This window comes from Coloeus monedula (assembly GCF_965178545.1).
Source record: "Coloeus monedula genome assembly, chromosome: 2".
NCBI lineage: Eukaryota > Metazoa > Chordata > Aves > Passeriformes > Corvidae > Coloeus > Coloeus monedula.
The window spans coordinates 45,984,342-46,012,139 of NC_138782.1; the positions used below are offsets into that span (position 1 = coordinate 45,984,342).

General features: G+C 37.4%; 1 protein-coding gene across 3 annotated transcripts in view; it reads left to right on the forward strand.

The window, feature by feature from the left end:
* The first annotated feature begins 2,695 nt into the window (after positions 1 to 2,695).
* NUP133 (nucleoporin 133) overlaps positions 2,696 to 27,798 on the forward strand; it is a 29,827-nt gene continuing 4,724 nt past the window's right edge. Inside the window, exons 1-23 of one of the 3 annotated variants that reach the window (XM_082302624.1) lie at positions 2,696 to 2,913; positions 4,034 to 4,152; positions 4,952 to 5,055; positions 6,095 to 6,202; positions 7,743 to 7,874; positions 8,176 to 8,346; positions 8,968 to 9,123; positions 9,219 to 9,289; positions 9,876 to 10,023; positions 10,818 to 10,965; positions 11,602 to 11,759; positions 12,503 to 12,594; positions 14,843 to 15,006; positions 16,362 to 16,456; positions 16,579 to 16,803; positions 17,808 to 17,930; positions 18,386 to 18,485; positions 19,445 to 19,687; positions 20,874 to 21,007; positions 22,583 to 22,741; positions 24,114 to 24,249; positions 26,049 to 26,167; positions 27,638 to 27,718. In XM_082302624.1, the coding sequence (XP_082158750.1) occupies positions 2,729 to 2,913; positions 4,034 to 4,152; positions 4,952 to 5,055; positions 6,095 to 6,202; positions 7,743 to 7,874; positions 8,176 to 8,346; positions 8,968 to 9,123; positions 9,219 to 9,289; positions 9,876 to 10,023; positions 10,818 to 10,965; positions 11,602 to 11,759; positions 12,503 to 12,594; positions 14,843 to 15,006; positions 16,362 to 16,456; positions 16,579 to 16,803; positions 17,808 to 17,930; positions 18,386 to 18,485; positions 19,445 to 19,687; positions 20,874 to 21,007; positions 22,583 to 22,741; positions 24,114 to 24,249; positions 26,049 to 26,167; positions 27,638 to 27,718 (3,171 nt within the window). In that variant the 5' untranslated portion in view covers positions 2,696 to 2,728. The remainder of the gene's footprint in view (positions 2,914 to 4,033; positions 4,153 to 4,951; positions 5,056 to 6,094; positions 6,203 to 7,742; positions 7,875 to 8,175; positions 8,347 to 8,967; positions 9,124 to 9,218; positions 9,290 to 9,875; positions 10,024 to 10,817; positions 10,966 to 11,601; positions 11,760 to 12,502; positions 12,595 to 14,842; positions 15,007 to 16,361; positions 16,457 to 16,578; positions 16,804 to 17,807; positions 17,931 to 18,385; positions 18,486 to 19,444; positions 19,688 to 20,873; positions 21,008 to 22,582; positions 22,742 to 24,113; positions 24,250 to 26,048; positions 26,168 to 27,637; positions 27,719 to 27,798) is intronic. The other 2 variants (XM_082302625.1, XM_082302626.1) reach the window with 2 other exon arrangements.

The window sequence follows — 27,798 nt, forward strand, 5'->3', positions numbered from 1 at the left end:
AACAACCCAACATGAAAAAAAGGCAACCAAACAAAAATACTGACTTTACATAGGGATAAAGGAAGTGTATTACTATTTGAAGTCAGCATAGGAAAATCTAAAATTTGCATGGATTTTCTTCCCTTTTCTATTTTCCCATTTCTTTAGTTTCACTTCCTTTCTAAGATGACATCTGAAAGAACAGGCCCTCCCTTATATGTTTTTGTCCTTTTTAAAGGCATATGTAAGTTTTGTATTGTTAATTAAATTTCAGTGATAGAAATCATGAGTTTTGCCTAACTACTTTATTAGAAACAACTGGTAAACAACCTTCTAAAGGACACCTAGTAAAATAGCAGCATTACATTAATTTGAATAACTGCAGGGGGGATATGTTTGGCAGTGAAGAGTTTGCCTCATGTTTCTAATTGAAGAGTCTCTTTCAATAGAATCTCTGAAGATGCAAAACCTCACAAGGTGATTTTAAAAAGCTAGAAACTTCTCAGGTCACATTAAAACTCATCTATGCTAGGAAAACTTGTTGCTGAAAGACCATATTGGCAATAACTGAAATACCTAGTGCTGGGCAAGCTTAAAATGTTAGTGCCATTAATGGCACCTTGTGGAATATAGTGAAAACATTAGAGAATCGAAATAAAATTACGTCCAGATGTAATTTTATCTTCAGATATAGTTTGCCTAGAAGCATATGTTGTACTAAAGATATGCCAGAAATACTCCTGACCCAATGTTTAATTTCAGTGTTGTCTACCAGTTAATGTATTTAGAGGGGTTTGAATCTGTAATCCTCACTCATGTAATTTCTCCTTATGTGAGGTTCAATGAGCCCCTTTATTCCTGTATTTACATTGGTTACAGGAGTTATTTGCAGCTGAACTGATTGAGTGTTTCACCTCTTTTGTTCATTAGTTGCCCTGGCAGGTGTTACAGCCTACTGAGAAGTGTGAAAAGCTACACAAAAGCTCTAGTCCACAGAAAGGCAAATGTTTACTATAACAGGTACACTGGATATCAGACTTTATTCGAGTTAGAACCACTCAAAAGACTCCTTGGGATATTTATGGGACAGTCAAGAACTGGTTAAGTCTGTAACTGGTATCAGTAGAAATTATTTCTGTGTTGAAAATGGAATTTGAATGTTAAGTTCTATCTCTATCCTGAAGATGGAGCTCTTACAGGACTGGGACAGCAAAATGAAGCCAACTAATTCCCTGAGGAAGTGTAGCTGGGTATAGATGGGGTTCAATCAGCAAAAAACAACTGTTCATGCTGCATCATTTAAAATATTTTAGGAACGAGCTGTGAAGAGGAGCTTTCATTTTTTAAAATAATTTGAATGTCACCATCATAAATGTTGAGAAATGTGGATGTCAGCTTGAATTTTTTTCCAGAGTTTTCCATATTTGTTTGTTTGTATGTGCATTTCCTGGTTTGCTTTGTTTGTTTTTCTTGATGAAGTAACAGTAACATGATGATTTAGCATCATATGTATAAAGAAGGCTATATAGAAGGATACTAGGATACTATGTTAATGTAACAGCATAGTGAAGCCCCATAAATTTTGGTATTTTGCTTTTCACATAAAATCAAAGCCAAAGGAGATGATTTGAATGAAAAAAACAGAGCACTGACACTGACAGGTGCCTCATACTTAGTCCTGCCAGATGAACCATCTCAAGTTTATCTCATCTCCATTTTGGTTCAGTCACATTGGACCACAATCCACACAGAAAGCCTAACAGTTCTGAATCTATTATCAAAGAACACATTTTTGAAAAGTTCTGGGATTTTTTTTTTATATTCTATTTTTAGTTAATTTTATATTAACTGATTGGCTTTGTTGACAATACAGATACAAATCAATTCCTTCCCCAAGTGGATGGTACATACCTACTTTCAGAAAGCTTTTTCATGCAAACCAATGCCACTGAGCATTTTCTTTTAGTGAGGAAAATTTAGCTCCCCTTGAAAGCTAAAATCTATTTCTACACCGTAGAATAGCTGTAGAGCATGGTTGTTACATACTATAGATGTGAAACATACCAAGGTTTGCATGGAATATGGTTTCGTGTATTTATTTATTTAATTAGAAATTTGGGGACAAACACAGGTATGCAGAGGCTATTTTAAAGATAAGGCACCTCTTAGTGGAAAATACGTCCTTCCAAATGGTCTTTGAACAGCTGCTTTTCGAGCATATCCAGCCTTTCCCTGCTTCAGCTAACTGCATGAACTCGGTGAGGAATGGTTCCCAAACCCAGCCCTGTGAATCTTCCTGGGAGCGTCCCGGTGGATCACGCATCTATTCAGGACTATCCGAGGGAGAGGACCGTGTTTTAGTTTGTTGCTGAGGGCTGGCACCGCTGAGGCGCACCCGCTGTGCCATCCACCCGCGGAAAGCCAGGCCCGCTGTCCCGCAGGAGTAGCGGAACACCTGCCGCGGGGTTTCCGCCGCTCCCCGCCAGGGGCCGCGGCGCGCTCGGATGCGCTCGGCTCCGTTCGGCTCCGTTCGGCTCCGTTCGGCTCCGTTCGGCTCCACCCGCTGTCGTTCGGCTCCTCCCAGATTCTCTGGTCTCGCTCGGCTCCGCCCGGCCAAACTCGGCTTCGTTCGGCTCCTGCCAGTCCCGCTCGGCTCCCGGCGGTTCCCGCGCGGCCCCGCCCCGCGGTGACGCGCTCAGCGGGCGCCTGGCGGGAGTGCGGGGCCGGCGTCGCTGCCGCATCCACAGCCATGTTCCCGTCGGCTCCCAGCTCCCCGCGGACCCCGGGCGGGTCGGCCCGCAGAGCCCTCGGCAGCGCCGCGCCCAGCCCTCTCTCCCGGCCGGGCGGCAAGAAGGGGCTGCCCGTCGTGGCGGCAGCCGCCTCCCCGGTGCTGTTCTCGCCGGCGACGCGGAGGAGCGGCTCCCTCTCGGCGCGGTGAGTCCCGCCCCTCGCCGCACACCCGGCCTCGTTGTTAGGTGCTCGAACCAGTGTGGGTTACGTTATAGTACTGTACATAACGTGTTCAGCGTTATGAATACCTCTTATTAGGTTTTGAATTCGAGGGTTCCTCAAATATATCCCTGTGTGATGTAAGTGTGATATATGAAAATAGTAAGAACTTCCTTATTTAAAAAGATAAAATAGTCAAAGTTCAGGCATTGCACACCCACCCACCCCTCTCCCCAGCTTCCTGTCTACTCCCTTCCCTGCGAATCAAAACTGAGATACAGCATGAGCTCCAGATCAGTTTCAGGCTTCCTACTCTCTTTCCTCAGGAGCAGCTATTAGTTGTGTTGTTAAGATAAAGAGGATTGCCCATGTTCAGTTTTGGGGAACTTTTACTTCAGGTCTGCATAATAATTTTTGCACACTGGGTGTCAGGATTCTCTTCTAGCTTTTCCATTTCACGCTGGGAGGTCTGAGGCATCATTTTACTTGTGAGGAGAAATAAAAAGAGGGCATTGACTTCTAAGAGCAGAGAAATTTGCCCACCTAATTGTGTTCAAAAGACAAGACAGATCTATGCTGTCCCAGAGAGAGAAGGTGGGGAAAGATGCAAAGCAGCTTTTGTAAATGATATTGTGAAACAGATAAGAACTGCAGTCTCCACAGCAAACTAAGGGTGGTAGTAGAAGTGCTGGCGGATCCAAGCTGCCATGGGTGTTGAAAGTGTTGCAGTGTGTGTACTGCCCAGCAGTGCCAGAGCTAGGGATGGAAGTAGGCGGTGCAGTCGGGGAAGAGCTTGTGCTAAGCTTCTCCTGGCATTGTGAATGTCTTTATTCTGTAGATATCCAGAGTGTAGAGAAGTTGAACAGTGAGCTTGTTGCTGGTGGAGTAATGCACATTCAAAGTCAGTTCTTTAAAAATAAACAATTTGATGACAGCTAGCAACTTGTAAGGAAGCCACCAAATTATTGCTTTAGGTGGTGTTGCCAGAGGAAGCATGTTTATTTTACACAAATCTGTTTCTAAATAGATACTGATGAAGTAAATGTATGCTGAAACTTATGAAGAAGCAATAAAAAGTTAACTGTAACTTTTTATTTTGTTTAAGAGCGACTCCTACCAGAGTTATCCAGCTTCCTACAGCAAGTGAGACCATTAACTATGATGTTAAAGCTTTTGGATCCTCTCTGCCTGTTAAGGTTATGGAAGCCCTGAAGAAGGCTGATGGTAAAAATTGATGTTATTTTTTTCAATGAAAATTGACAAGTGAGAGAAGTCATAACATGTCACTGATGCCATTGAAATAGTGACTTTACAGGGGAAGCTAAGATGTCTGTGCCTTGCTTTGAATCCAGCTTGGTTATCTATGTAACAATAATTACAGTAATACCCATGTGGGTGTGAATGTATGGAAATATCCTTCAGGTGCTGCTTATGCAATTTTTTGTAAAAAGCCAAGGTTATAAAGAAAGCCAATATTAGGTTTTTAGTAACTTTTACTTATTGCTTCTTTCTCGTCTTTTTTACTTCTTTTGATTCTGCTGTGTCCTAGAGTGAATGCTTTATTTTTTTCTTTATTTCAATTCCCATTTGTTATCTCTTCCAAATGCCCCAGTGATACAAGCCTTTCCCTGAATTCAATAAATTGGTCTCCTAAGCAATTTTTTCTCTATGGATAAGTTTTCCCTTTATAGTAGATATAAGAGGAACCAAATATGCATCTTAAAAATAATCTTAACAATTGTTGAGCGATTTACAAGGCTGTTATAATCAGCTCTTAAATAGGTGGAAATGGGTTTTAGGGTTGTCTTTTCATTCTCAAAAGTTGAGGGTTTATTGAATGGATTTTTAAGCTAGGTGTAGTAATTTCATATGTTAATCAAATAGAAGGAAATTCTAACATGGAAACTAATTTAACTCTAAGTATTTGTTATTTTCATGTAAGAATGAATGTTTATTGGTTTAGAGGTTACTCTGCAGTGTTTTAAACATCTGAATGCTTTAAGAAAATTACTTTTTTATGTAGCTGATGACCAGCTGAGCGTTCAAGTGGATGAAAGTGGATGGGCCTGGCTAGTTCATAAAGAGAGGCTGATTATTTGGAAGATTGGTCAGTCTGCAGTAGCTAAGGTAACTGAAAGGTCAAGATGGAAGAAAGTATATTTTAGGCTATTTGAACTGCTTATACAATTATGGGGTTGGGGTTTTTTTCAACTGGATTTTGTCTGGTTTCCCCGAAAAGCATCAGGATTGATAGGAAGTCATGCTAACAGTAACTGAAACTCAAGCTTTTGAGACAGCTTATAATTTTTATATTCCTCGCTTCTGCTTTAATTGTCACCTTGACACTAAGATCAATTTTTTGTATTTTAAAAGGTGTGGCTCTTAGGTTAGATAGTCTTGATAAAGCGTATTTTGATAATTAAAATCTAGCTGATATGTTACGGATTGATTGAGATTATTCTGGGACCAATTTTCAACTTGCAAAAAACCCCAAAAGCACATTAAATTTCAGAGGTACTAAACATATGTTTCACCTAGATTTCTTAGGTCAAGAATTTTTTTATCCCCTCTGGACAGTGTTCCTTTCAGTATTTTTTCAGTGATGGTCAGAGAAAAACTGTAGTTACAAAATCAGTATCTTTCAATCAGGGCAGTGTATGTTAATTATACAGGTCCTGCTCTTACAGGGGAGTGTCAGGTACGCACATTCTGGCACTTGGAGAGATTTTTCAAGGGATTAAAATTTTTCTGGTTGTTTAACTTCAAGGGTGTAGGGGAGTGAGAAGTGTTTCCCCTCTCTACTCTGTTAGTACCTAATAAGCTTTCTCAAGTACTTCTAGTTTAATTTTTTTAGAATGTTGTAACAAGGAATAGTTAAATAATCCCTGATAGAAATAATTTAATATTGTAGTGTTGTGAGAAACACTCAGAAATAATTAAAGAAAACCAGTGATGTTTGAAAAGGTACCATTAGATGTTATTTAGCTGTTTGCTGGTTGTGACAACCTTGTTGAAATTGTTTTGTGACATTTTTGGTTCCCTTACACAGTGCCTGGGTTAGTTGAAATGTAATTTTTAGCAGGGTCAAAAAGTCTAAAGATCTTCTGGCAGAGGAAAAAGTTCTTTCAGTCTCATATTTATTATGACTTCTCTTTCTTTCTTCCAGTTATCTCTCTGCAAGGAATTGCAGCTGCCACCCAGTGACTTCCAGTGGAGTTCTAGTTTAGCAGCTATATCTTGTCTCAGTTCTTCAGGTGAAGCACCTTCTCTGCAGGTGATCAAATTTTAAATGTTATTGTTTAAAAGCACCTGTAGAATAACTTTGAATATATCTTTTTTTATCAAAAGGATATATTCCAAGTATTTTAAAACATTTGGTGGTATGCTATCTATTCAAAAGGTCAGAATTGATAGTTGGCAATAAATAATCGTTGAAGTAAACAAAATTCTGCTTGTCCTTTTAAATTGCACCATGTGCATCTTACAGGATCAGATTAAATAATAGTTTTCCTAAGGATTGCTTGACATGCTTTCATAACAAACAAAAATACAGTAAACTAGGAGGTGGTGGGTTAACAACATCAAGGCAATCAAACCTGGGGTCTGACCAAGTGCAATTTAAGTGTTAGCTGAACACTGTTGTTCAGTGGATTAATTCCCAGTATCCATAGCTGAGAGGCAAACACCAGCACCCTCCCTTGGCTGGTCTTTATAAGGAAGCTGACACTAGGAGGACAGATCTAACCTGTCTTGACTGATTGGTTTCCTAAGTGGCTTTTTGTAAGTTACTGTGCTAGAGGGTGAGGTTCAGAGATCAGTTGTGTTCTGAAAGTGTGTTAATGTGCCTGGTACATCTTTTTATTCATGAAAAGAACCTCTCATTTTCAGCTTGGGTGTAGATTTCAGTTAATTTATGCAATGCTCTAATAAAACCAACTAAGAAGTTGTCCTTGAAGTAAGCAGCAGCACAGAATGTGTAATAGGTTCTTTTCTTTTGATCTGCTGTTGTGTTGCACTTCCACATCATAAAAAACAGTATTTTGGGATTGTCTCGTAAAACCTGAAGTGTTCTGACTTAGTCATATCCAAAGACGTTTAAGAGGAAGTACTACACCTAAACCTAGTATTTTATTTATTGTGTTTTTAAATTTCATCTTTCTTTGGCTTGTGAAAAAATTCCAAGGAACTCAACAACAACTGCCAGCTACAATTCTTCTGTTGTTCTGTGGTTTTTACTTTTTTTTAACAACCAGTAGATTAAGTACAATGCTTTCCTCTAAGTCTCTACCTGAACAGTCTCTTGCTTCATGCTTTTAATTTGGTATCTGTGATTTCCTGAGTTACACTTCAGGCCTATGCCTTTGAAGAGAAGAGCCACCATGCGATTTGATATTTCTTTTAAAGACACTAGAGCAGTTTCTTTGTTAAATTATAGTCTGCATTTGAAGTCTGCCATAGCAGCTTTTAACTCTTGGCATCTGTAATTCTCCACATGCTCTTTTCTGTTCTATAACTGTAAGTTTTGTTAGCATTTCAGCAGCAGACCCTGAATTATCAGGAACAAGAACCACTAGAAGTATTCATTAGCAAAGTAAGTAAGTATAACATTCCCTGCACGAATTAAGTTGTGCTGCAGAATGGTTTTGTGATTCAGTTCCAGGTTCATCAGAGTGCATCCATATGTATTTACTACTTTCTCGTGTCTTTGTCGCCCACAGTCTTGATATGTAAAATGACATGTTTTAGTTAAAGCTGCAATCTGATGATGATTATTCTTATCTTGCCTGTTCTGTTAATTACTTTTTCACTTCAAGTCTCTGGCAATAATGGTTGCTACCAGTGAAGGTTCTGTGCGCTACTGGCCCAATCTCGCACATGAAGGATCCTATACAGACACTTTCACAGACTTTGGAGGCTCTTTGTGCAGTTTCCTCAGAGCAGTAAAGGTAAACCAGTATGATTCATATTAAAATATGGGGTTTATTCCTAGTTTAAAGATGAAAATGCACGCTCAACTTTTTCAGTCTTAAATCTGTAATAAATGTCGTGAAGGTAACACTATTTCTCGTCATTAGATTCCAAGAATTATGCGGGAGATTAGTTCTGTTTGTCTTTTTCTAAGGATGCCTTGTGTCTTGTTCAGTGTTTACCCATATGAGCTGACATAAAGAGTTTTAGCTGACAATACAGTTTTCAAGAATGTGATTTTTATTTTTTTTAATGTAGTTCCTTTCTCTTTTTTTTTAGGGAGGAAGCTTTATTTTGTCATCTTCCAGAGGTCAGCTAGTCCGGTTGATACCTGATAGTTCTGGCAAGATTCATCAGCATGCCCTGCCACAGGGGCAGGGCATGTTTTCTGGAATTGGTAGAAAGGTTTCTTCTCTCCTTGGGATATTGTCTCCTGGAAATGATGCTGTGGTAAGCTTGAGAAACATTCATTTTCTTTAATTTCTCTCTGTAATTCCTAGGCTCTGTGTTTAAGACAGGAGAAAGAAAAGGTTGTATAAGGATGTGTGATGACAAAAAAGACAAGACTCAGTTCATTTATGTTACTTACATTTCTTTGAAATTTGAATCAAAGAGAGAAACTAAATAAATCTGTATGTTTTGTGAAGGCAAATGCTGGCTTGCTCTTCAACTCTGAATAAAAGGAGACGACTTGGAGTAGTAGTCCTTCCTGGGGAATATGCCATGGTTGCATATTCTACCCCTTTCTAGTGATAGCCTCATCACTACTTGAAGGAACCAGCCTGTAAATTCTTCCTTTCTGATTTAGCACTGCCAAGGGTTGATGACTGGGTTGAGTTTTGTCAATGAACTCTGCAGAAGCTGGCAGAAATTATGAGAAATGTATTTAATATAGATGTTATTTTAAAATACGACTTCTCTTGGAAGTTACCATAATGCTCATCTTGAACGCAACTTGCGTAATTGCCCAAGGAAGTGACTCTTTTTGTGGACTGAGAGCAGTTTAGATTATTCTATCCAGATAATAAGGCTTTGCTTCAACCTTTTCACTTTTTCATTTGTTAAATGCAGATTTCTAGTGTCCTTTGGGATAGAGAGAGATCAAGCTTTTACATGCTTACAAGCTCAAATCTAAACAAATGGGAGATTGATGATACATCAGAACGTTACATTCTCAGCTGGGATATCAACAGGATCCTTAAAGAACATATTACAGATGCAATTTGGGTAAGAGCCAGCCCAACTGGAAGGGGTTAGTGTGTTGGTTTTAACTGATAGCCTGTTTATATACAATTACACAACAGATGTATTTATTTTTTTAGGGATCTGAAAGTAACTATGAAGATATTAAGGGAGGAGTAAATATACAATACATGGATTTGCAGCAGAATCGGTAAGGAAGTACACTTGCATCTGGTAAGGCCTTCATTAGTGAGATAAATCTCTTCTGTTTTCCTGCAAAAACTTCATATAAGTAAATTGCAATTTAATTTTACTGGAGTGGCACTGTGGTTAAATAAGCACCTATGTTAGGTAATTAAGTTATCCTATATTTCATGCTATCATTATCTTTTTAGGCATTACAAATCCTTTACCTGATAATAATTCCGTTCACTTTTTTTAGTGTCATTTTATCAGGTTTGTTTATTTGTTTTGCCTTGATTGTACAAAGACAAAAAATAAGCAACTGTAACTTGTTCTAGCAGATGCAGAGAATTCCATATCTCTAGCATTTGATATAATTACATAAAATTACAACTGCCTTGGTTCAGTTTTGTACTGCGGTATGAATACTGTTAATAAAGTAGCTTGGAAGAACAAATAGTATAGTTTTTCTTTCTAAAAAAAAAAAAAAGATGGGAAAGTCTCTAGTTGAGATTGTACTTAGATATCTTTTTTTTTTTTTTGAGTGGTAGTGTTTGAGCAAGTAAAATATATAGTAATCATCTTTCAATGGTGTGATACCTGTTGTTGAATAGTGATGGACTGGTCATACTTGCTGCCGCATGGCATCCTGGCGATCGTCCGTGTCTTGTCTACTACACTCTGATAACAGTAGAAGATAAAGGCTACCAGATGTCTGATGATGTTGTTGTGGAGGTCACACAGTATAATCCATCTTTTCAGGTAATGGAGGCTCTGATACTGACTTGAAGGAGCTCAGTGTTTCAGAGTATTCCTGTACATAAATCATGTGTCAGATTTTTGGCTAAAGGAAAATCAGTTTCTCTTGGAAGTATGTATTTGTAATACTCTGAGGAAAATGTGTACCAGCATCTCTTACTGTTTAATACTAACTGTATATAAAGTTTAGACTTTGCATTTTAAGGTATAACATAAAACCCTCAAAAATAATCTGACTCCTACAAATTTATTTTAATTTTTGTGCTGTCTGTGAAAGTTTATACAGAGCTATTTTGTCGTGTGCTCTTGCAACCCATTTAGAACAGATCTCAAACTCTGAGACTCTTGTTGCAAGATAAGAAATTAAGAGACCTGTGTTTTGGTCCTTGCTAGGTAGCTGGCTTGCTCGGAATACATTGTCTGTGCTGTGTCTTCTGGAAGCATAAACTTGGGCATTGGATTTCTTTGGTAAAATTCTTCCACTCTTCCTCCTGTCCCCACTGCCTGGCATCTTAAAATTCAGAGGTGGAAGAAGAGTGTGAAAACTGTAGAATAATTGATCTGTTTACTTATCTCTCCATGTGAAATTAACAAGAATATAATGCATACAGAAGGGGAAAAAAAACCCCAGGATCTAAAATTTTAAGGCAAATTGTTTAGGTTTTTAGGTTTAAGTTACAGCCATATCTCATTGATAAAATTAAAACAAATTCAGGCAGCTTGGATTAGCATTTAAAATTTTAAGTGTTTAAGGTATTGATTATATATGTGTTACTGTTTGTATTTAACACTTTCAGTCAGAAGATGAAGTGTTGTGCTGCCTGGTAGTCCCAGATTACTTCAGCCATGCTGCTTACCTTTATAAGGAAGATGAAGTGTTTGCTTGTTCTACTGGAACTGGCAGAATCTCCTTACCACAGGAGAAAATCATATTTGGCATACAAGGTAACGTGCTGTGGAGGGGAATCACAGTTTGTTGATACCTTCTGAGTATTTAGATATCTGAGAGAGCAGTGTCATACTTGTGCTCCTGTATTGTTTCAAGTTGGGAATTTCTCATGAGTGTATGGAGAAGTGATGATGTGACATCCAGTATTGTTACGCTACAGTGTTTCAAATGAAAATGAAGCAGATCCCTATTCTTGGTATGTGAGAGGATGGTGGTTTTGCCTGTGGGGCTTTTTCCTTGTTTTTCTTTTTCCTAATATTCACTGTGGGTTGATTCTTTCCTTGAAGTTAACTCAGTGTCAGATGTCTCTAAGTATGTCATACATGACCTTCAGAGGTGTTTTCAAGTAGGGCAGGGACATTGGTCCTTAGGTAGAATTTGAATTAACAGAATCTTGAGTTTTTTTCTTCTTTTCTTCCTTTTTTTTTTTTTTTTTTAACACTTGCATTATCTGGAAGTCTACATCTAGAATAGCAAATAGTTCCACAATTTCTCTAAGTCAGGTGCAGTTAGCAAGTGCTGTTGGTTGGTTAATGACAAAAAGTAATAATTGTCTATGAAACTTACATTTTGGTTTTAAAATAAAGGGGTCTTTATGTGCTTGCTTTTTTTTTTCCCTCTCCTCATTTTAGGAGATAGTATTTTAGGAGCAGGTTCCTGTAATAGCCTTCCCATCTTCTTTGCCAAAAAGAGCGGACTTCTCACTATCTTGTCCAGGGAAAATATTTCTGTGCTTCCTGAAGACCTTGAAGATGCCCTGTCCTCTTCTATTGCTGGACCAAGAAGTGAGGTAATGGTTATTTGCTTGCCTGATTGAAAACAGGTCACAAATAAGGTGGTCTTTTATGTCACTTTTGAATTTTCACTGTGGAAATCCTGGCTTGTTTGGGTTTTAGAGTTGTTGGTTTTTTTTAAATAGAGACTTAAACACATGTGATGAAGGCAGTTTTCAAAACGTAAAAATTTTTACATCTGCCAGTTTGGGTAGCTTTTTTTGTTTTCCTATGTTTTGCAGTTGAGGTTTCCATGAAATTTGCATTTTTTTCCATATAGGTGTGTTGCTGTCTGTCACTAAGCCTGATATAGCACTATAGTCAGTTGTTATTATTGACTAGTATTTTAGTGGAAGGCCTTTGTGTGATTGCTCTGATGGAACTGTATTTTTCTTAACAAACTAGTCTCAAGTTTGTCTGCAGTTAGACCATTTTTGTGGATGATGGTACTCAGGAATACCTTTTAAATTCTGTGAAGAATGGTGGGTTTGAATCTTCAAATAATTATCATTAAAAAATCTGATGGGCAGAATAAATTGGTGTAAGTTCCTTTGCAGATGGTGTGAATTTCGGTCAAACCTCTGTGTGACTTTCATTGTATGGTATCTTAGAGGTTTATGTTTGACTTAATAAACACAACTGCTTCCAGGTGGTGATTTTATTTTAAATCTGTGTCGTTACCACTTAAAATTTTTGTTTTCATTTCATAATGAAGATTAATATTTGTCTTTCAGCTGAAGTTTTTATTTTGCATTTTCAGAGTCCTGCATTTGATGCAACCAGTAGGCTAGAAATTATAGCTCAAGAAGATAAGACCAAATTACTGAAAGCTGCTTTTCTACAGTACTGCAGGTAGAAATTGCACTTCATTTTTGAGATTTTGCTGTTTTTGAAGATATTTGAGTAAGAGATTGTCTTGGTTAGGATACTTCTGTGCTATTTTAGTTGTAGCTATTTTAGTGACATATCTTTATTAGGAAAGTGTTAAATACGCCTTGGGCTAGTGAAGAAAGGGTATGTGCTAGAAAGGAGCAGACTTCTGTAATCTCAATGACTTGTCACTTTGTGTAAATTCTATGGGTATGTTTGTGCCAGTGAAACAACTTTCAGCTTTGCATTTTGACTGCTGTATTCTTTAGTAAGTGGTGTTTTGTTGTTAAAAAACTTTCTTTTTCATCATCATTTTTATTTGCCTAGCTCTTTTCAGCAATACTTTTGAATATGCTTATGACCATGAAGATTAACTGGTATGGTAGACCTTGGGCAGGATGATACTGGTTTTTTAGATTGGCTGATATGGAAGAGTGAGTGGAAAAAAATACCCTGTTTGTCAAACTATCCTGATAAAAGCAGTTGGACTGTGGGGAGGCATGTGATGCTTCTGAAAGGTTTGATGTTGAGATGAGTGATGTAAACAAAGGAGGAAAATGAGAAAAAAGGAGATAAACAGATCTGTAGATTAATTATATTTAGAGGGGATTGTTTACAATATTTATGTATTTAAAAAACAAAACAAACCCTCTTAGGACTAATCTCCTTCAAGAGTCTTAAAACTTGGAATGAAGAGGTTTGAGATAACAAGAGGTAGGAATGCTTTTGACATACAGCTTCATGTGAGGTAAGAAATACTGAAGGGGATTAGGCAAAGAGAATAAAGGATACCAGTACAAGATCTGTAAACAGGCACAGAATTTAGACAAATTCTGCAGGAATTCATAAGTGTCATTAAACAGAAGTGCTGCTGAAGGTAGCTGGAATAGCTGTGGTCTGAGAGCACAGTTAACAAACATGTCTTTGAGGATGTGCACAAGGGGGTTGGAAACAGAAGGAAGTGGGAGGTAGTAAGGAAAACAGTGTGAAACAGTATGAAAGTTGAAAGTTATTTTGATAAAAATCTGGGTTATACTTATGAAGCCAGAAGAAAATAATAATTTTATGTATATAGTAGTTATTCTGAATTTTTTTTCCAGAAAAAAATAGTATGGTAAAAAAATTGGAGCAATCTTGCACAGAACAGGTGTTAGCATTGGCCTGTCCAGATGGGCACTGAGTTGATGCAGACCAAATAATGGAAGGTTGTGCAGGCACTGGAAGTGTAAAGTCCACCAGCTATACAGTGAGCACTGGCAGCTTTACAGACCTAGTGATCTTCACAGGGAATAGGAAGTTCCATGGAAAGATCAAGTTGACCCATTCTGAGGGCATTTCATGATATGAAGAAGGTTCCATGTAATTTCCTTAGAAACACATCCTGCTGGGTAGTAAAGATGGGACTTTCTTTTTTAGTAGGAGATCCAGTATATTCCATTTTTTAAAAGTATCCTTTGCTTTAGTTTACCTTTGTGCAATTTCTGGATGCACTGCTGGCTTTGGTTTATTTTTTAATTTGTAGACATTGTGGTCATGTAAGTGTTCAAACTGAAAGTTTCATGAAAAATATAAATACTTCCAGTACTGGAATCACAATATCCCTTCTCAGTCAGAATACTGTAATTTTTTAGTCACAAAATCAAGTTTCTGGGGTTTGTGTATATGGCATAATTCTTACACAGAAATACAACTTCCTACCTTGAAGGTCTATGTTTGGTTGCTTCTTGCTCTTTTACTTATTGATATGAATGAAAGGATTCTTTGCAATTATAGGAAATAAAAAGAATGCATTATATTTGCTGAAGTGTTTTCCTGAGAGCTTTTACAAGCTTCCGCTCTACTGCCATTAGTGGGAGTGATTGAGAAAATGAGAAAATTTTAAAACAAGCAATAGAAATTTAGTGACTTAGCTACCAGACGCATCCAGACTTGGCTCTGTGTGATGAGTATTTTCTCTTAAATAATAATAATACTAGAGGTAATAAAATAAAATGTGGCTTAACTCCTGGCTTGTGCTTTTTTGGTTTATAAGTTGTGCAGCCTACTTGCTTTTAAAGAATTTGAATACCTTCTATCCACAGGTAATTTAGAGAGAGTGCAAACAATGCTTGATGTATATAATCAAAAACTTCACAAAAAGTGTATCAGAAAGTCCTGTTAACTGAGGGGTTTTTCTTCTATAATCCTGTCTGTTGATTTTATTTAACATACTTTATTTCATTTATTTCAGGAAAGATATAGTCAATGCACAAAGCATGGTAATTGAGCTCTTCCCAAGTAATGCAGATCTGGATTCTGATGCTGAGCTGGATAGGGCAGTGACTCAGATCAGTGTGGACTTAATGGATGACTACCCTGCCTCTGATCCAAGATGGGCTGAATCTGTACCTGAAGGTAAATGTAATATGTTGGTTTTTGAGCTTTTTGGGTTGGTTTTTTTTTCTGAAATAGTATCCATAATATTCTAAATAACATTATACTTTAAGCTTTGCAAGGAAGGCATAGGTGTCTCTTGCCCTCTACCACCACTAGATACATTTGCAGAAAGACTTAAAGATGCATCTTTTGATACTACCAGATAAACTTGCAGTCTGCTGTGATTAGTTCTTGACTTCATGTAGTAAACACAAGCAGCAAGGAAAACATATTTCTGAGAAGGGTACTTTGTGCAAGGATCAGGTGGTGTCACTTCAGTATTTCCATGATTCCTTGCGTAGTTTTGAATCATTTTTTAAAAAATAGATGTGTTAAGAGAAAGGGTTTGTTTGTTCATTCTTAGCCCTTTTGTCAGTGTGACTGCACAGCTTCTGGTCACCTTGGATCCTGGGTAGAGCAAGCTCGTATTCTTCTGGGGCTTTGGTATTTATGTCTGCCTGAAAGAGGACTAGAGAAATTGATTTACGAGTATTTGTTGTACATAAAGGATTAAAGCAGACATGTTTTCAGCAAGAAACTTCTTTGTTCATGCTTTGGTGTCTCTTACAAGTTTTAATTTGAAAGTGGTCCCAGGACCTCTAGGCAGTAGTTGCCAGTTACAGGGTAGAGGCTTAATTTGAAAGTTCATGTAAATATTTACAGATGGATGATGTTTCCTGTTGTTGTTTCTGTGTGGCAGCCAGATGGAAATTGTCAGGCATCAGATCCTCTTTATTTCTGGAAACAACTTTAATTTGGCAGCCTATCTGTGTTTATTCTTGACTAAAGCCAGAAGTGAAAATTGATAGCTTCTTGGAAATCGTCTTGCTAATTTTGCTCAGTGATAGTTCTTCCAGGCTTTTTATCTTTGATATTCTAACTACACTTAGAATATACAAAAAATCTGGATGCACAGTCACACCTGAATGCATGTTAGCACTGTAGTTTCTAGTAGCTGTGGTCTAGGACATAATAAATTTAGCAATAGCTAGTCCACCATGAGGATAAAAATCTGAGTCTGAATCCTACTAAAACTAGAATATGCTCATGAGCTGCTATTTTAGCAGCGTAATAAATTGGGTACTTCAGAATATTACTGATCTAAAGATACTCTAATTCTTCTAAAAGCTTTACTTCAGCTATGATAGAGTTAAAAAAACAGATTAAAAAGAGCATGGTAAGTAGTATATAAATGTGTGTGCATATACTGTAAAAAGTACCAGTGTGGTATTACTATAAAAATTGACAGATAAGTTCACTTCAGAGGCAAAAAACACAGTTACCCAGAAATGAAGATATCAAGTGCTCTGATCTAAGATTTTGTTTTTTTTTAGAAGCAGCTGGTTTCAGCAACACATCTCTCATTCTTCTTCATCAACTAGAGGATAAGACAAAAGCACACTCCTTCTTCATTGAGTTTCTTCATCAGGTAAATTCTACTGTTCTTTTGGTATCAGCACACACAGATTATTACTTTGTCTTGATTCTGCTAGAACACTAAAGTTTAAACTGCATGGGGTGTTTTGTTTTGGTTTTTTTTTGTAATGAAAGGTTGGTGCATTTGAACGTCTGGGCAGCTTTCCAGTGCGAGGGATGCCGATGGCCACTCGCCTGTTGCTCTGTGAGCACGCAGAGAAACTGGCAGCAGCTGTTGTTCTCAAGAATCACCACTCTAGGCTGCCTGATCTAGTGAATGCTGCTATACTGATTGCATTAAACAAAAGGGAGTGTGATGTTCCACCGAGCCTTACTCCTGCTGATGTGTTCTTCAGGGAGGTAAGAAACCTGTCATTCATGAATTACTGTATAGTGTTGCATGTAGTAAATGTAACAGTGCTTTGAAATGTACTTTGAAACTCTTCCCTGTGAAACTGTAAAAATTAATTCAACTTCACACAACTACCTTTTAGATAGGGATGGTGTGGTAGTATTTTCCTCACTTTAATGTATGTACTGTTTTGTGTCTGGAGCTAAAACGTGAATTCTGACAAATTTCTTGTAGCTGAAGTAAAGTTGTTACAATTTCCAACATGGATAAGAAATGAAAAAAACAATTGAAATTCTCTGACACATAAGATGATGTATGCTAAATTACCATTTTTAAGGGATGAACTGAAGAGTATAAAGCTCTCCAGACAGGAGAGCTGCTTTGATGAGCTGTCCTGGATGGAATTATATTTATTCAGTCTCTTATAATTTTTGTCCTCTCTAACATTAGTCAAGCTGAGTTAATTCTCAGTTTATGCCACGTTCCAGTCAAGTGCTCTGTCTTTATTTCTTTCTTCCTTCTTGAGAAGAACTATGCACAAAACATTTATTCTTAGGAAGTTTTTTACTGTAGAGAACAATAGTTGCTAAGGGAGAATAATAAATATAAAAGAAAATAGAAATAATAGTCTGCTATTTTAAAGCAGATCTGTTAAGCAGTATACTTTATCTAACAAAGATTCTGCTGCCAAATATTCCAGAAGATGATGGAGGAATATGCTTAATGGAAGTGTATGGAGTTGCCTTCAGAAATTAGGATTTTTTTTTTCCCTGTCAGATTTAAGTCCAGAAAGAAGGCATTTTTTGTAGTCTTAAGTATTGTGTGAGCCATAAGCTGGTGATTTCATTATCCATTAGGGTACTCGATACCTTTTCATATTTTTGGCTATTTATGTGGTTTATAATAGTAAGTAACGTGCAGCTTTTTCTATACAGCTCTTAAATTGGCTTTCAGGTATCAGCTGATAGTGGACATGTTTGTGTTCAGTGTAACTTTTCTTTCTGTCTTCAAGGTATCCCAGATAGATTCCATCTTTGAATGCTTATTAGAAGAGGAGGAACAAATCCTGAAAGATGTGCCTATTGAATCAATTGAGTGGGCCCAAATAGTTGTCAATGTGAACAACATCATTAAGGTACAGAACTGCATTAACCAAGATGTTTGTGGGAGGGGAAGATAAACACTGAAGAGCACAGAACAAGTTGAGTGCAGCTCATCCAAGTTACTGACATGAGAGGAAAAGTGAATGTGCTTTTCACATGTCCAAGTACAGTAGGAAGGAAAAGACAGCCTTGGGCAGAATTAGGGACATTCCTTTTCCTCCTGAGCCACCGTTAAAGATAATTTGAGAAATTGCAGCTTTGTTGGAAGCTGTGAAGTCGTGAATATGTAGCAAAGAGTGAAGAGCTTGTGTTTGACCACTGAGGTTTCTTGCTCAGTCAGTATGTCCCCTTCTGTACAACTGAGAAAGTGGTGTAGAAAGAATGTGGATATTTAAAGAACATTACAGCATTATAAAAGACAACATCTTTTATGGTCTGTGTATACTGAGGTAGACTTGAAAATGCTCACATCCTTGCCTTTAAATAGGATATGCTACAAGCTGCCTGTCAGTATCGTCAGTCTAGAGCCTCTTTATATAAAACAGGAGAACTTCCAGAAAGAGAACCTGAATATATTCCATGGACAGGTGAGAAACTACTATTACAAGTTCATAAGTTTCAGAACACATGAATTTCAGTCTGAATTTTAAACTTACTATTAAAAGCTTCTACAGGGTTGTCAGTAGACTAAGTGAAAATGAAGTTTTCATTTGGAGAATGAAATGGGATTAATCAATGAACACTTAGTTTGTCCAGTATTGATGATAATTTTTTAAAACTTGCATTGCACATTTGGCTATAAAACCACAAGCTTGGGGGAAAAAACCTAACTTTAGAATTTTTATAATTTTTTTTAATGCATCGGTTCTGGCTGGGAGATCTTTGGGGTACATAACATTAAAATAAATCATAAAATGTGGTCTATAACTGCTCTAAAACGACTGATGATTCTCAACTTGCATAGATGTGTTTTGTTTTGATGGTTTAATAATGTGAAAAATTATCAGAATAAATGTTCTCAGAAGCAAGCACTTTCCAGTTGGTGCTTAAGCTTCCTTGTAGCCTCTACATGCAAAACACACTTGTTTAGTGCTTCTAAGACAAAAGTCTTGTGAATAGCAGGACCCATGCGAACTCTTTTAATCTTCTGTTTTGACAACTACATCAAAGTGTTCAAATCAGACTAACAGAAGTTGCCTTTTCCTTGTGTGTATTCTCTTAGTTTGCTTTAAAATAGTCCAAGTAGTTCTTTTCTTCTGGAAGAAGAGCTGCTATTGGTAGTTGGCAGCGTAGATCTGCATAGTTCCGGATTTTTGTTTACCACATCTTGGCCCAACTTAATATGTAAAAGTAGATGGGAGTAGTTGCTCTTTGGGGGTGTGGATCAATGATGGTATTACTTTGATTTTCAAAATGAAAACATTTATTAGCTTTTTTCCCTTGTATTTTTTTTTATTACACATAGTAATGTTTTTCTTATGCATTACCATAGATTGCTGTGGTGACTGGATTATTGCTTTAATGTTCCCTGTGTTGTTTTCCCAAGCGTCCAGTGGCCTCCGCACGGCGATAACGCGTCAGCACGGAATCATTCTGAAGGTGGTGTATCCCCAGGTGGACAGCAACCTCCGCAGCGTCGTGGCTGAGCAGCTGGTGGCACTCCTGGATTGCTTCCTGGACGGCTACGTTGCTCAGCTGAAGTCTGTGGATCGCCTGGCCGATCAGGAGCGGTACAGCAGCGTGGAGATGGAATACGTCCAGAAAAGATCCGAACTCTTGTCCCCTCTCCGTAAGTGCTCTCCGTGTTCTTTAGCACAAAGATTAAATGGTCCATTCAATGAGGAAATTGCACAGATTTGATAGAGTAAATGGGATCTCTATATGAATTCTGCTTGCTTTACACATTTGCTTTCAGAGTACAAGTGACTGGTTTTATGATTTAATGAGATAATTACAAAATAAAAGCAGATCACAAGTTTGCCTCCAGGACTGCACTCCATGTGCATACCTCTTATTAGGCATGTGGCTGCTTGAATTTTTTTTTTCTACTAACTTGTTACATTTTCCTGGCAGGATTTTATCTTGTTCTGCCTGGCTAAAAGTAGCCTGTAAATGGATTTCTAGATGTTTACATTGTTGCGAGTTGAGATAAACTTATATGCCTCAAAAGCTTGTTTAGTATTTATCAGGGAATAGTTACTTTTTCAATATCGATTATTTAATAATTGTACCCAATGTGGTCAAGTCTTCAATGAGTAAGTGACAGAAAAGCTCTCTTTTGAAATGGAAATAATTTGGTGTAAATGCATTTTAGTAACTTTGGAAAGTTTAGGTTTTTTTACTAAAGCAAATGACATAAGTAGAACAATCTATTGATAATTTTTGAGCATTCTTAAAAAAAGTTTCATAAATTATCATTGTTCATTTTCCTGACATTCATGGGCTGTGTTAGCTTATGAATACATTTTATATCATATGTTCAATCTAAGGTTCATAATTCCTTACAAACAAAACTGAGTCTTTTGCCAACTCTTACATATTTAACTGAAGGAAAAGAAAGATTCTAAGTAGTATCTTTTTAATACAAGCCAAATTGTCTTTATTTGTCCTGTTCTTTTTCAAAAGCCTTTGGCTGCTATGTTTTTGCTTTGTGTATTTAAGTGGCTGTTATTATAGATGTTAAGTCATGGGTGGAATTCCTTCCCCCAGTGCAAATAGCAGATGATACTAACTTTCAGAAGAAAAAGAAGACTTGGTGCCATTTAGTATTCCCTTCTTCCCTCTTGTGCTGTGGGACAGAGGTGGTAGGTCAGTGTGCTTGCATGTTGCACAGGAGATGTGTGCGGTGGGGGAATATTCCTTTGGGAACGTGTAAGTATCTCCTCGATGGCAACATTTGAAACTTGTTTTCATTTTTCTGGTCTCAGAGGAAGATGAACTTGTTTGATAAAACTTCTTTTTTCTTGGTTACTTAGTGTCCCTGGGACAGTACCAGTTGGCAGCTGCTTTAGCAGAGAAGTACTGTGACTTTGATATCCTGGTGCAGATGTGTGAGCAGACAGACAACCAGGCCAAATTACAGCGCTACATGACTCAGTTTGCAGATCAGGCAAGTCCTATTTCCTTTAGGTAGTGTTTGAAATAAGTTTGCACCGCAAATGTTGCAAAATGTATTATTTTTTTATACATACAGGGGTAATGTGGAAAATCAAAGTCGATATTCACTGTAAAATATTCAATGGAGTATTTTCGTTGGGAGTGCAAAGCTAGCCAGCAGAAATAAGGGTACTACCTGTATGGGCAGTGCCTTTTCATGGGACCTTTTTAGTGCCCCAGACACTTTAGCTCACTCTTAACATTTTTCAGCATTTTGGGACTTCTTCAGTAAGGTGCTGCTGTCAGTACACTGTTGTTTTATTAAACTAACGTAATATAAATCGGAGGATAATTTCCAAAAGAGATTAAACTATTAAATGTATAAATAGAAAAGTAATTAATGGATAAATAGAAAAGTAGTTACAAAGAGTAGGAAGGTAGGGCTGTTGCTTTGGGGTTTTTTGCATTGTCCTGCTACATATTTGTTGGACAATTTTTCCACTGTCTGTTAAAATCTAGTGTAAAAACTTCTAAGTGTGCTGAAATACTAGAAAGCTTAAGGAAAAGGTAGTAGAGATTACTTGACGTGTGGGACTGGAACAAAAAGTTCTTAATTTGAGAGTTGGTGAGATTAATTTGTTTAGCTTTCCACAGCTGTTGGGGAAAGAGAAATCCTGCAGTCTACATGTTTCCTAGTAAAGAGAAGTTGTTATAATAACAAAAACCAGAAGTATCAGTAATAGAAATTATAGCAAGCTGTTTAAATAGTACGTCTTAAATACTCAGCCTGTCAAAGGGCATAAATTACCTCTTTTTTAACACTTCACATGCTTTATTTTAAAGGGGAAATGTAAGACTTCCTGAAAAGAAGATACTGTGGCAAATGTACAGCTGAATAGATAAGTCTAATGGATAGACTATCAGACTGATGGCCTCTTCAGACTTCGTTTTTTAAATTGTTCATGGAATTAAAATTTAACATTACTCTAATATTGTCCTGAAAAGACTAAATTGAATCTTGAACAGAAATCCTGATGAGTTATTTCACATGGAAGTTTTTGAGGATAAAATAGGGTGCTTTTTCTTTTAAAAAAAAGTTTGTTTAAACAATGCCTGGAAGAAGTAAGGTTGCAGGTTAACTTGTAGGCAGGGGGGAATGTTTCAAAAACGGTGACAGCGGAAGTAAACTTATTTATGAAAGGACATAGTAAGCATGGAGTTTCAAGGGGGGCAAAGGAACTGGTATGAAATTGAGACTAGAAGAATTGTGATTGATGTGATTCCTGTTCTTGTGTATTAATGTGAAGAATTTGCTTTTGGCGCTTCCATCGCTTTAATTGAAGGATTCTGTGTTTATCAGCATCTGTTGCAGAGACCTCATGAATGCTTTAAACACTTTCGATCAGGGCTCTTACTGGGTTTTTTATCAACAGTGTATTTTGTGGTGTGTGTGTATGTGTCTGGATTTATCAAGCAGCTTCTTACTATTTTCTTACCAACTGTACTTTATAAAGCACTTTGTCTTAGGAGACAAACCAGATACTGAAATGTAGCTTTTAAAATTTGTTCATATTCCTGTTATCTTCAGAACTTTTCAGATTTCCTGTTTCGCTGGTATCTAGAAAAAGGAAAGCGAGGAAAACTGTTATCTCAGCCTATTGCTCAGCATGGACAGCTGGCCAGTTTCTTGCAAGCACATGAACATCTGAGCTGGTTACATGACATCAATAGCCAGGATTTGCAAAAGGTAGGGTTTCTTAAATACAGCCAGATGGAAATACCACATGTTGAACAGGTCAAGTATGTATTCAAGCAGATAACTTACCTAGTTATGACTCTTCCCCATCAAAAGACAGCTTATCCCGGTGAGTTAGGGGAAAGATGCCAGATAATTAATGGAGTACCGAAAGTCTCCCTTCAGGCACCATCTAGTATCTAAGCCACTGTACCATGTAATGGAAATCAGGGCTGCTTTTCATCCATGGTTGGTGGCCAGTACTTTTTACTGAGGAAGTTTGGTTTGGCTACATGATCACTACTTCAATGGAATTGGGGATTTATAGTGAATATCAACAGCACTGAAATACTGTCCAGTGAGGGAAAAACTGAAACTTCTATTTTAAGACTAACATCTTAAAGCTAAAGAATTTGCAGGTATCATGAAAGTAGAAAAGCTATTGATAATTTTAATCACTTACATTCATAGTTTAAAGTATTTTTTTATAGCAAGTGTGCATGGGGGTAGATTTACGTGACATTGTTTTTAAACATGATCATTTGTTGCCTTCTGGGCTTTCCAGTTACATCCCCTCTTCTTGCTGGTCAGTCTTTCCATCCTTCTGCATTTCATTTAACAGTTAAAATTATTTCACATCAAAAATGGCTTCCTTCAATCCACATGCACATCTGTTAAGCATGCAAACCATGGGAACATTTTTCCTACTGCAAATTCTAGGTTCATAATGCCATATCTCTCTTAAACAAAAAAGCCCCACCCACCAACCCCAACCAAAACAAACAAAATCCACTCTGAGAATATTGTAATATTCCATTTGTGTCAATTGAAGTTTTCTTAGCAAAGCACTTTGAAGAGGGGAATAAGGGTTCTAAAATACACAGTCAATTCAGTTTAGATAGTTTATTTCTGAGGAAGTTCTCAGAAACTGTGCCTTTGTCTGATAAACAAATTCTTGCCTCTGTGTTGGGTTACTGCAGCAGTTATACACAATTTTTTTTTTCAAATTCCCGAATTAACAGGTAAATCAATCTGCATGCAAAAGTGTTCTGTCAAAACATATTTGCCTGGATTTTATGGCAAAGTATTGAATTAGATCCCAAAGATACAATGTGTGAAGTTGCAGTTTATCGTTTGAGAGAAAGGTAGGGGATTTTTTATTAGTACTGAAAAGATTTTTTTTTTTTTAATATATTGTTGGAAGAGAGGGCTATGTCTTTTCCTGAAGAGTGTAATGCAGAGTTTTGTTGTGCAAACTGGACAACCTTTAGAAAGAAGGGTTACAGTGTTACAAACAATAAATAGCTGTGAGACTTCCGTTCAGATAAAACTCTTGTCTATTAACCTTCCAATCCTAATTTATAAAACTGATTTCTAATTTTAGGCTCACAGAACATTGCAGACTTTAGCAAATATGGAGACACGATATTTTGCAAAGAAGAAAACACTTCTTGGCTTGAGCAAATTAGCTGCACTAGCCTCTGACTTCTCAGAAGACATCCTACAAGAGAAAATAGAAGGTAAGAAATAAGAATAGGGCAAAGTGAAGAAAAGACTAATTAAATTACTGAATTAGAATCCCATTAATTTTGCAGATAGCTGATTTTTTTATGGTGAGAGCACTTAGTGTGGTACGGATAAATGGGCTGATGGTTTTGCTCATTTTAGGAAGCCACAAGGAAGACAGCATGAGTCAGTAACCTCAGTATTCACTTTCACATGTGAGTTAGGATTACGAGCATGGCAAATTTGTACCTTTCCACTTGTTCTACTAACGTGTGAAATATTGGCATAAATAACAAGCTGCACTTGTACTTTGAGAAGTGAAAGTTGTAAACCATTCACACTGAATGTATTTTAATGAATCTGCATTTTATATTTCAGATGCAAGGTAAAAATTACTTAATTTCTTAGAGCTTATTTATAGAATGGCTTTCAGTTTTGAATTCTTTTCAGGTCCTGAGGCTCTTAGGCTGTACATGGAAATCCAGTAACCGTGTTGTAATGTAATTACAAATATATACAGGTGTGATCAAGATGTGCTTTCTCAGGGTTTTGCTCTCTGTATCTAGAAAGGTTACCGTGACAGCGTTTCATTGTGCTCTATCCGAAATGATGTGAACAGGAAAAGTACAAATATCTGTCCTGCTTCATTACCAAATGCAATGGTTCCACTGCTCTGCCATTCGTATGCCTTTGGAAAATACTGTTAGTGCAGCACATGTGCTGTGAGTGTGAGAAAAAGCAATTCTGCACTACTGGTAAAGGATTCTGGCCACCAGGGGGAAGCTTTGGAATATTGACTCAGGGTTGCTGCTCAAGCTTACTTCTGTTTATCGGCGTATTTATCCATCTAGGTAATGAATAGTTCTTAAATGCTGTTGAAAAAGCCTGGTAATGATTATGTTAACTAAGTAAGCTTTACAAATTATTTTTAGCTCATAATAATAATGTGTTATCTATCTTCTAAGTTGTAAAACACTGCATGAAATCTTGAAGTTTAAATTTAGTTTCTTATCACTGTGAAAATGCCTATGCTGATGTGAAGAATCTCACCTTTAAATAAGAAAATTTAAAAATGAAAAATGAGAAAACCAAAGCTTTATTTCAATGGACTAGAGGATTCTCAAAATTTGCTCTGGACTTTATTCTGCTACACATTTCTGTGTGGCACATGGTGCAGTGTTTAAAACTTAATTTCTTTGTGTATCACTTTCCTATTGATAAAGAAAGGCTAATTATTTCTGCCACATTTTGCTTATTCCTCCAAACAGATAAAATGCTCCATAGAATTATTTTCCCTATTCTACCATGCAGTGGAAGTTGGTGGGAAGGGCAGGGTTCATACAGTGTGGTTGATATTTATTCCATTTTGAATGTCTCAGACTAGCAAGTTTCTGATCCTAAAGCAGATCATACTGGCAAGTATAAAACTGTCGAAAACTGAACAGTTCATGAGATGGAACAAGTCCATGGCACAGCTCCTTGAAGTTGCAACCAGCTTATTTTCCTGTGCAGTGCAACAGCTTCCTTCCAATCCTCTGTATTAATTTTGAAGTTTTGGGGCAAAATTGGAGTTATCCATTTTCATTACGCTGGGAACAGGAGTGAAAAGTAAGAACTAATTCACTAGGATGGCAGTATTGAAGTGGAAGTATTTCTGTGCTTTGGGAACGTGGATGAGAGCCCAAATGGAATGCTTCATAACAAACACTTGTAGACTTGAATAATGTTGTGACTTGACAGTTACTGTTGTGCCACAAAATTTATTATTACATTTTAATAACATGAAACATTCATTTCCTTAAATGACTACAAGAAATATCAGAGCAGGAGCGCTTTTTGTTACATCAGGAGACACTTCCTGAACAACTCCTGGCAGAGAAGCAGTTGAACCTCAACGATATGCCAGTGTTGTCTGCATCTCAGCTTATTGATGTAAGTCCTTCGTGTTTTCTTCATTACACAGGTAAACTTCCAGGATGTTTTCTGCCTCTTTGTGGTAAAATAAATGAGGAGGTCACAGCTGCCTTTATCCCTTATATGACTTGCTAAGCACCTAAAGATCTGATGTATGGATTAGTTCAACTTTGCTTAGTTCTACCAGCACCAAACATCAGAATGATGGGTTTAGTGCTAGTTTTTTCTGTTGTGACTGTGTGCTTTGGAGTGCTGCTACGAGAAAAAGCAAATCAGATCAGTGCCAGAAGTTGATTTATTGGTCTAAACCAGTTTTTGGATGTGAGACAGTTTTTACCTTCCTTTACATTCTCAGTAGGGCAGAACTTGGAAGGCAGAATGAACAAACAATTCTGTCTTAGTGGAGAAGGATGCTGCAAGATAGAAAAAGGAAGAACTAGAAACAGGAAGAGGCTTTTGGTCACCTGTTGCAAAGAGGCACCGGAAGTCTTTCTACTTTTGTCTTCTTTTACAAAAATCCGACCTGTAATGAAACAAAAATGTGAACTGTTCCAGTACAGGGATAAGTAACAGTGCTGATTCCTTTTTCTCACTCCTTTCTAGTGGTAGCCAGGAACCAGTAACCTTACTGATTTTGCCTTGTTTGCCACATATTTTTACCATCCAGTGATGCACACAAAAAATACTCCCATGAATAACAGCAATACATTGTAAAAGAAGTCAGTCCTGTCTGGGTGTCAGTTTTGTAGCTCCGTATTTTTCTGTAATCCTGTGGAAAATCAAAAGCTGACATGTAAACAAGCATGCTAAAACTGTGCTAATAGCAGACTGTGAAATCCTTACCTGCATTTTTTAAGTAAGGCTCTCTGTGGGATTAGGGAAGGGTAGGAAGTGTCAGTCAGGGCTTGGCAAGTGCTGGCGCCACAACAGTTTTCTTTCTGAATTCTCTTTTATTGTCAAACCAGTGTTCATACTTGCTCCTTGCAATGCAAGAATGAAACTCAGAAAGTGTAAATTAAAAGAGTGTTAATGCTAATTTTCCTTTGAAGTACTAATTTATAATTGGGGGATATGAAATACTGAGGGGGAACTTGTTTTTAAGAGGTGAAAGGCAGCACATGTGCTGAAGTACTGCTTTGAGCTTAATTACCGAAATAATTCGGAGAGCTTATTTGTGGAGCTGAGCTCTGGCTACAGTAGTCCAGGAATGTTACAGCCTTAAATGGCACTTAAATTTGAAACCCAGCAGCCTTGTATCCAGTATCATTTGCCCACAGACCATTGTCACATAGGTGGAATGCTGCTCTAAAACCTGAAGTATATTCCTTACTATAAAAATACTAGCAGTTGAATCAAGACATACTTTCATGAGCAGGTCATGTAAGCAGAAAATACGTGGTGGTCTTCCCACAGTGGGTTGTCCCTGATACCAGTTACGTTAGTTTGCAGGCTAAAAATAATTCTCCATGTTAATCTCTGATTTCATAGATGTTTATATGTGATGAGAACAGAAGAGCCAATGAATATGACTTCAAGAAGGCACTTGATCTGCTAGAATATATTGATGAGGTAAGAAAACTTTTTGAAGGATTTCTAACCTGGAGACTTTTTTATTATTATTTAAGCTAGGATGGTGCATCTCTAGTTAA